General features: G+C 44.1%; 1 protein-coding gene across 3 annotated transcripts in view; it reads left to right on the forward strand.

Annotated features, from left to right (window-relative positions):
- Positions 1-1,492: 1,492 nt before the first annotated feature.
- The window catches only part of LOC142803792 (monocarboxylate transporter 5-like), a 13,824-nt gene continuing 5,970 nt past the window's right edge, over positions 1,493-9,346 (forward strand). The window contains exons 1-3 of one of the 3 annotated variants that reach the window (XM_075889826.1): positions 1,493-1,682; positions 6,025-6,238; positions 7,589-7,732. In XM_075889826.1, the coding sequence (XP_075745941.1) occupies positions 6,046-6,238; positions 7,589-7,732 (337 nt within the window). In that variant the 5' untranslated portion in view covers positions 1,493-1,682; positions 6,025-6,045. Of the gene's footprint in view, positions 1,683-5,589; positions 6,239-7,588; positions 7,733-9,346 lie in introns of those variants that run through there. The other 2 variants (XM_075889824.1, XM_075889825.1) reach the window with 2 other exon arrangements.

Raw genomic sequence — 9,346 nt, forward strand, 5'->3', positions numbered from 1 at the left:
TTGCCCACATCAGCCTATAGGGCCACAATATATTATGAAATTAAGAATGAAACGAAAATGCATCGTGTGTTTCATCACTCACCACATGAAGCGCATGCGAACTTCTAAAATTTCAGAAAATGGAGATTTTTTCAGCTTCTTTAGAGATACAATGCCACGAATAATGTCACATAACGTCAACCCAGTTTTGCTACTTTTCACACTACTATGCGTGCTGGCGCTGCTGTCGCATAAGCAGGTTCGAGTGCATGGTCGGTGCCTCAAGCGCCATTTCGCCTTCAGCCATATACCACGGTACGGGAACTCGCCGCCCCACTGAGATAGCTTTGAACCACATCTCCCCCAGTAAAAATTTTTTTAAATATACTCAGATAATGAAACTCGTCCCTTCACTCATGTTGCGGTTCTGTTCTAATATATGTTGCGCTACTGCACGCTGCTTTGATGCTGGGTATATATGAGAAAATAAATTATACAAAGTATCGTCGCAAGAAAACTTACCACAAACGCTCCTCAGCGTGTTCTGAAACAGTCTGATGGACGGTAGCGCCGCCTAGCTTTAGGTTTCATTGTCGAGATGCTGGCCATGCTTTCCGACCTACTATCTAAGCATAACAAAGTGGTATTATCTCGGAAACAGCGCCCAGCGCTTCTTGGCTGGCACCACTCAATCAAGTCCAGGTCACGCGTCGGAGCGTTCGTGTTAATCCTCCTAATGACTGTATATACATGCGATTCCGACTACACGTTGACCAAACACCGTATTCTGGAGATGAGGAATATCTTTCACTGGGTAAAAATGATGCAAGCCGTCAAATTGCGTCGTGGGAGAAACAGTATCATAGATGTGGACAGTAAAAGCCACACCAAGTGCCAAAAGGCCCTTCGTAGGCGATACACTTAGCGCTTCTCGCGCTGTTTACCCTACAATGCGCTCAACCAACTCACCGACATGCTCACGCTTTAAGTCATCGAGATTCTCTGAAAACTGTTTCAACAGATTGTTTTGGTGCCCAAGCAGAAAGCGAAAGGGCCTTGGTTGTTTTTAAGCCAATGACAAGAAACGCAGCTGCTAAAATTTTGAAAGGCGGCTTGGCATCTGTTTGTGAAATGTAGCGTGTACGAGTGGCAACGATCACCGGAGTCAGCTTCAAAGTTTAATCAAATGAATGTGAAGTCTTCAGCTGTGCCTCTACATCGCGTTCCGATGCCAAAGAGATCTAAGCGGTCGCATTGAATTTTTCTGCGGACAAAGCGTCCGTGACGCTCGGTATTAAATTTGTGCCAGCTGTGTAGTATTTAAAAGAGAAACATAGCAGTGTGCGCCACTCGAGCATAACGTGTGCGACTCTTATCTTCTCTCTGCATCATTCTCTCCCGTCAGGGTGGGGGGAAGTTTGTGCACGTGAATGGAGGTTATGTGCGCGTCGCGCTAGTTTTTGTTTTCTGCCGCGTTGTCGTGGCTTCCTACCGTTTTTTGTAATGGGAGACCACCATTCGGATAGCCCTCTTCGCCCAGATCGCGGTCTGGTATCTGTCAACGCAGCAATCGCGAACGACTGCGGGGCACGTGGTTTAGCCTCTGACGGGCATCTGCTTTTGGCCAGAGGATAGACAAGAAGAGGTTGACGAAGGATCACCGACACACGAATGTCCACTCATCGTACGCATTTCAAAAAAAGGTGATAATCGGCAGTTATGCTTCCCTTAATGTTCTATGTTATTTCATTGCTCGATAGTTTGTGGATTAGTATCAGCTGCCCATTAAAGAGGTCTCCCACTATAGGGTGTGCCTCGTTGCAACAATATAGGGGTTTTCGGTGCGTATAGGGAAAAACACTATTCTTTTTCTTTGTAAAAATACTACAGTTGTATGGATTACCGTTGCATGCGTGAACGAAATTATAAGCATTTTTAACGCTGTGTGAACCTGTCGCCTGTTTGAAAGACGCCCGGATGCGGTTTTAAGCCCAACCACAAAAGCAATGCGCATTCGTAAGAGACTTTTGTTGAAGCACGTTAAAAGTGATTTTCATTGCCGTTTTTTTTTTGCTTGGGGAATCACATTCGACATTTGTCGGTGTCATTCTTTTCGCAATGTTGCTACATTCATGATGCTGCGAGTTTTACTTAACTTTCGCTTTTTTGTTAGCCTGAGTGACGAAAAAGCGAACTGGTTATAAAGCAGACAAGGTCTAAATGCAAATACGTGATGTGCGATTAGGTGGGCGCACTCCCAAAGCCAGCTATAACAGCAAGTATGGAAACCACGCTGCAATGTTGATACACTTATTTGACAGTCGTTTCGTGCGTCTCTGTCCAGTTTGCACAATGATCCTGACGTCACATTTCTCATTGAAGGACAGTGTACTGTTACATGGCTGTCAGTACCTATAGTAAAAATGCTCGCATGTTTTAAAATTAAGTGAGCTGTCATGTAAATGAATAAGAAAGACCAGAAAGCCGACTTTAATGAGGTGTGGTGAACTTTTATAAATGACTGTAACTCTGCTGTTTCAATGACAAACAGCGTTGAAATAAACCTGTAAAAATAATTTCAACGCTTGCTGTCGCAAGAGACATCGCAAGGTAACCGTGTAATTGACTCGGCACATGAATACGAGTATATTTGCCAGTGACGCTGAGTAATACGGTAGAAAAGCATTGGCGCAACTAAATAAAACATTGTGGACACGCATACGAAACTGATAACGATATAGGTTATTTTCTAAGCGCAATAAAATATTTCCGTTGCAGGAATTCAAGCTATGGCCGGTTTAATGGTGGGGTACTTTTTACTCAGCAGCCTTGTCTATTTTAGTTTCTCATCCAGCCTTCATGGCCAATCAGTTTTGACAATAAGGGATTCTTGGTTCGCCGATTAAGCGCGAAAATGTATAGCATTGCAAGAGAGCAATCTCATTTCAGTCCTATAGGATGTGAAAACATGAAGGGTTACACATGTCATGCCCGATTTCCCATGACTTAAGGAATTTTGGCGGACTTCACATGAACTGATCGTGATTTTACTGCGTTCACAAGTGAACTCTCTGTGCATTTGAATTAATTATGAGAAGCTGGACTGGTAAGTGCCTAGTTTGATAAGAAAGCTACATTATTACTCAATATTTCAGCACATTTGACTCGAAGACAATAATACGGCTTGTGAGATCGTCCAACCATGACGGTCATCTCGGCCGAAGCAGGCACGCCTATATAGTACAGAATATTTTTTGTTCTTGTGCATTTTGTCGAAAAGAATGTTGCCTTGCGAGAGGGTAGGGTTGCGAGTTTCCCTTAGTGAACATAGTCCTCCTATTTTACGCTTGCGAAATTCTCTAGTTGCTGGTCGCATTTTCGAGCTTCCCTGTAGTTTTTGAGCAAACAAAATTATTTTAGTGATCATCATGATCCTTAATGGAAGGTTTTTTGCTCACTAATAGTGCGTTTGTCATTTTCCACAAGCAGCTGAGTGTTCAAGTCTAACATACGTTGGGGGAATCGACAAGTACCGTTAATCATGCACTCGCAAACGTACATTCAATCAAATGGATACTACTCTGGAGAGGTTGTTAAAAACTAAAGGTGTATTTTCATAAATAGCTTCGCAAATTATCGCTGTACAAAATAATTGCTGATTTCTTCGTGTTTAAATGACATTTTATTGTTTCAAATAGAAATGTTGTCAAATATCAAGAAATTATATTTTTATTCGTTGCGAAAATTCATTCATTTTCTTTTTTTCTGGCTTCGCAAAAGTCACGTCGCCTTTTGTCGGGCTTATTCGGGCTTATTTTGTGATGGCAATTTTCTTGTTAGCAAGGTATACAATACAGCAACTTAGGAGAGGCATCGCAATTGCGTTTTCGTTCAGTTTTTTTTTCTTTTTAACGCACTCGCACGAATGATATTAGGAAAACTATGCCCGAAAATGTGCCCTATTTCCACCCTTTTGACGCGCGACAAGAAATTAAAGCCAGTCTTTCTTCTTTCTCTCCTCCCCACCCTTGATTCTCTTGCCCATCTTCTTGCTACACTATGTTATATTTACTACACTATGCATGACTATGGCATGCAAAGCGCTATTTGTCACATCCCTGCTTTCGGTAGCGCATAGCCTTTGCGTTTCCTGTCTTGCACAGCAGCTTTATTTCGAGATTAAACACGACTCGAAGCCAGCGGCTTAGCACATACAACATGTGACCAAACAACGTACGACGCTGAGTTTGTGTACATGTTAATAATAAATTCATTTTATTAATATTATTATTAGTTGTAGTAGTAGTAGTAGTAGTAGTAGTAGCAGTAGTAGTAATAGTATTGCAAAGTAGTTGCTCAACAACTTCCACTAAGGAGAAACAACGCCTCACTATATGCTCATTTGACTTTAGTTTGTAAAAAGAGTTAAATTATTCAAACGTTGGCCATGGGAGCGCTGTCCCCGGATTCTGTCAGTAAGTCGCTTTTCTGACGTATGCACGTCCATCAACAAACGCAGCTGCTAGGAACGATACAAGGTGTCCGTTTGTGACCGCAGTTAACAAACGTGCGTGCATGCACACTGCGTGAGCGCTTTCCGACCATCTCAATGCGGTTAGCGCGAAGACGCTGTGAACATCTGGATTATGCCACGGCCTTTTGAAACACTGGTGCACCTGTGACACACATGTCAAAACAAGCCGTAGGTTTCGAGAGATGTCAGCCTGTAGCTGAGGTCTCTAACGCACGCACGCCCCCCCCCCCCCCACACATACATGCAGAGAGAGATCGGTTATAATATTTTATGTGACCCAAACACGTGCCATAGGGCATGATTCTCGCACCCCAAATTAAACGTGTACTGTGTCAGACGTTTACTAGGTTTTTGGCCATGTGTGCGCATCACGTGTGCTCTAACTTTGCTGTATAATGTGCTGCGGGGTTATAAAATAAACACGAGTTGGAAGGTTCTCCGCCTGTGGCCTATGGTTTCTTTTTTTTTTGCTACTATTTTCTTCATGCTCAAACTGATGATTCATATGATTATGAGTGAAGCCATAGTGCAGGGCTCCGGAAATTTCAACCATCAGGGGTTTCTTAACATGCACACAAATAGGAGCACATGGGCCTACAGAATTTCTGACTCCATCGAAAATTCAGCCGCCGCAGCCGGGATTCAATACCGCAACCTGCGGGTCATCAGCCGACTACCATAGCCACTAGACCACCTAGTCGGGGGGCTCAAACTAAATGGCGCTGTAGCAAACGACATTTACTGTTCCAACTTGCCCAATTCGCAGTATTTATCCTAAAGCGATTTGTACCCATTAAGATGTCTTTACGTACCTTCACAATTTCCTCTTGCTTGCCTGCGTTTTTTCTTCGAAATCTTGGAGCTTGCATCTTCAAATCAGGAAGAGACACATGCTGAGAGCGCGCATGCCATTCTTGGCCCCAAAGCAAATAGAGAGACGTGGTGATAACGCGAGGAAAAGCACCCGAGATAAATGAGGATTAGCATTTCGAGACAGGAAAACGCGAAAATTCTTGTTTGCAGTTTCGAGGTCAGTGGTTGGACGTTGCGTTTTCCAACGTTTATGCACAGTGGTTGGACGTTGCGTTTTCCAACGTTTATGCATTGTGCTTTGAGATGGCCGACACCGCAGCTGGTGACAACTGCGGCTATGAAGGAATAATTGGACATATATTTAGTAACTGCCCACATTACAACTCACAAAGACTATTCTTTGGCAAGACGCTGCCGTAGTGATAATGAATTGGGTGTATATATGCCTAAACGGTAGCGTATCACGCCTTTATGCTTATTACAATAAACAAACCCTTCTATAGATGCATAAAACCTCATTTCTACATGTCTGAAATTTCGATCTATATTGACGGTATGTGCACTATCCTTGAAAAATTCATAGAATTCTCACAACATAAAGTATCCAATCAATCAATCAATCAATCAATCAATCATTGAATCAATCAATCCATTTTCGAACTAATTCTCTTCTTGTGACCAAAAACGAGTTTCAACAGAGTACGAGACGGGCACCCGGGATGTCTCGTCCAGCCAACATAGTGGACCGGTGCTGGGGTATTCCCGTGGTGGCGACCTTCTCGGCATTCTTCGTCTTCCTGGCGCCATCTTGCGCGGGCTTGCTCTATGTGCTCTTCATGGAAAAGTTTGGCGTCAGCCACGAAATGGCCGCCTGGCCCCAGTCGACGTACATGGTGATGTCGAACACAATAGGTGAGACACTGTCCCGTATAATCCAGCCGACAGCCTCTGTGACAAGTCCACATATATAGCGGTTACGCCTGGCACCAGAATGTGTACACTTTGGTGAAAGCATTACGAGTGCTAGATGATGCACACAATGAGAATCACTACGTTCAATAAATTTAGCCTAAAACCATCAGACTGCCGGGGGGCGTAGAATCATGCTCATCTGAGAGCTTGGTGCAAACAGAAATGCGAAGGAGGTCTGATTCACAAAGATTTCGATAGGTAACACGGGATCTGGGGCAGTTTTACAGCGAAGCGGTTTTAGCCAACCCGGGGTTATGGATACGGTTTGTCTTACGCTGGTCACGCGATTTGAAGTGCGAGGACAGCTCGGCAGGGCGGGAGCAAGGACTTTGTCACCGAGAGGTGCGGGAGGGAAGTTCAAGGTAAAAGGGGGAAGCCAGAGAGGCGCTTAAGGTAGAAAAGCGAGGCGCTCGGTTTCGTGCACTGAAAGCCGCAAAGAAGGGAAGCCGTTGCGACTTGGAGGAAATCGCCAATAGAAAAAGTAAAAAAAAAAGAAGAATTAGGGGACAAGTACTGCCAGTTCTGTGCCATGAAAACCATTGACGCGTAACCATGTGCCAAACTTGCCGCAAATGAACAAAAGAAGAAAAAAAAGCTCCTGAATAAAGGGGCAACTGCGAAGGTTCGAGTGAAAGGGGCAACATTAGCGCTGTTTAGTGGTTCTGACGGCGGAAAATTCCCAGTATCTTTTCTTGATTAAGCTTGTGAAGTTCTAGCAGTGTCATCATCCATCAGGAAAACACATGTTGATTCTGTAAAACACTGGCAAGAATAATGATATAGATGGTCATGGGACTCCAATAAAGTTCTTGTTGTGTCTTGCCGTGTAGGCGACATCGATAACAACAATAATAAAAACAACCTGCTCACTGTAATTCTGCATCGTTCACCACCGCACACACAAGAAGAGGTATGAAAACGAACGCGTACGTTGTACACTCTTAAAAAAAAAGGCAGTGCTGCTTATTAACTTTGAGGTTTCAAATTGTCAGAAAATTCACTACCTAAGTAGTAACTGTAGGTAGTAGACCACAGACATCTACTACCTCTGGTTGGTTCCTAGGTAGTAAACGTCTGTGGTATACTACCTGCAGTTACTACTTAGGTAGTGAATGTTGTGAGAAATATTTACTACCTTAAAGTTAGTAAGTAGCACTGAATTTTTACGAGTGTAACAGAAAACTTTTAAGTACCATAACGAGGTCAGTACTGGCAACAGTATGGAGCCAGATGCCCACATACACAGGCCACAGCGATGCTTAGGATAACATCTAATTCCTCTCTTCTCAGGCTTGGTGCTAAGCGTGCTCCAACAGAGGGTGCCACTGTACCACCTCACCATGTTCGGAGTCGCACTTACCTGCACAGGCTTGATTGCGGCAGCCTTCTCGCTGGACATCAAATGGATGGCAGTACTTTATGGGGGCATATACGGTAGGATATCACGACTTCAAGCTATGTTGTTCTTTCCTTAGATTTAAAAAATAAACCTCAATATGAAACACAAAATCGCCACGAGGTCTGATAAGTTGTGCCTGAACACTTCCTAGCTTTTCAATATCAATTGTACGCAGTCGCATTCCATGTATAATCCCCCTTTGCTGATGACGAAAACTACCAGCTTTGGGTACCTTCTCTCCTAAAACTTTTTGCAATTTTCGTCACTAGTTCTTCTGCGAACGTGTAGTGACATATAAATTTCGGTATTTCTATATTCTGTTGCTGTATTACCTGTTTTCGACACTCACATCTCCGTTGCTTGTCCTCTCCCCTCATCATGTGTAAAATCAGCCAGCTTCACCCGTGACAAAGACGTGCAGTCAGTGGATCCTATTAGGACATCCAAGATTAGACATCCTTTTGTTCTATTGCGCTTCAGAAGGTGGCAGCTGTATCTTTAGGGACCGCAGCAGTACCAGGGTGATCAGGCATGATTATAACAAGAAGACGGCTTTTTCGGGCGCTAAAATACGGCGTCTTAGGTGCCAGAAATAGGCAGGCGAAAGAACTTTTCAGGCCTTCAACGGCGTAAGTGTAGAAGCAAGAACCTTTTTTCGTAAATGGAAGAAACTTCTAAACACAGACTTGCGTGACCTGCATGTACAACATAAAAGCAAAAAAAAATGTTGTTTATAGTGACACATTCAACAACAGTTGGCCGTAGCTGTGCAATAGTCCCTTCACAGACCGGAGTCTTTTCTTTTTTTAGCATGGTGAGTCAGAGTCGAATATTCTATCAGCATGCTCCTGGTTCCCTTTTTTCGGCATGTCAGGAAACGGTAGAGTGGGAGAAAATTGCCAGGCCACGGAATAGTGAGGATGGAGGGATGCCCAGTATTCGACGGGTTGAAACACATCGGTATGATTTATCCCCTGTGAGTGAACATCTTAAATAAGCAAATTAAAAACAAAAGTCACAGCTTTACCAAAAAGGCGAAGCACTGAGCGTGATAGCAACGAATTGGAAGGTCACGCGCATAATGGAAAGGAGATTGAAACGTGCCCCACGTTTCCCACGCACAAAGGGCGCACGAAACGTACTCACAAGTACAGATTAACGTGAATAAGCGTTTCAGTTGTTACTTCACTGTGTCTGAAAAGCGTGCCACTTTTCGCAAACGGAGGCTGTGCAACAATGGCAGTGACCTTTGTGCGCCCGGTAACTACAACAGAATCGTTCAGACGAAACTCAAAAGCTAGCCAAGACGTACGATTTTCCCCACTGCAAGATAAAGGCGCGCGATCAAGCGTGCACTCCTTTACTCTTTACGCGGGCCAAAGTACGCGTGAGAGATGAGAACCGCCATGCTCTCACTACGACATGTTGCAAATATTGGTGATAACGTGGTAGTCCCCCCCCCCACCCCCACCCAGAGATGCCCATCAACCGCGGTAAATTGTAGATATGAATAGCTTGCCGTTTGAATGTGAAAGGAGGGCCTTAACCACTGGGCCACTGAGCCACTGAGTGGTTAACACCTAAACGTTAACCACTGAGCCACCTCTCAGTGGCTCAGTGGTTAACGCCCCCCAATCACGACGCGGTGG

Source organism: Rhipicephalus microplus, chromosome 3 (genome assembly GCF_043290135.1).
Source record: "Rhipicephalus microplus isolate Deutch F79 chromosome 3, USDA_Rmic, whole genome shotgun sequence".
NCBI lineage: Eukaryota > Metazoa > Arthropoda > Arachnida > Ixodida > Ixodidae > Rhipicephalus > Rhipicephalus microplus.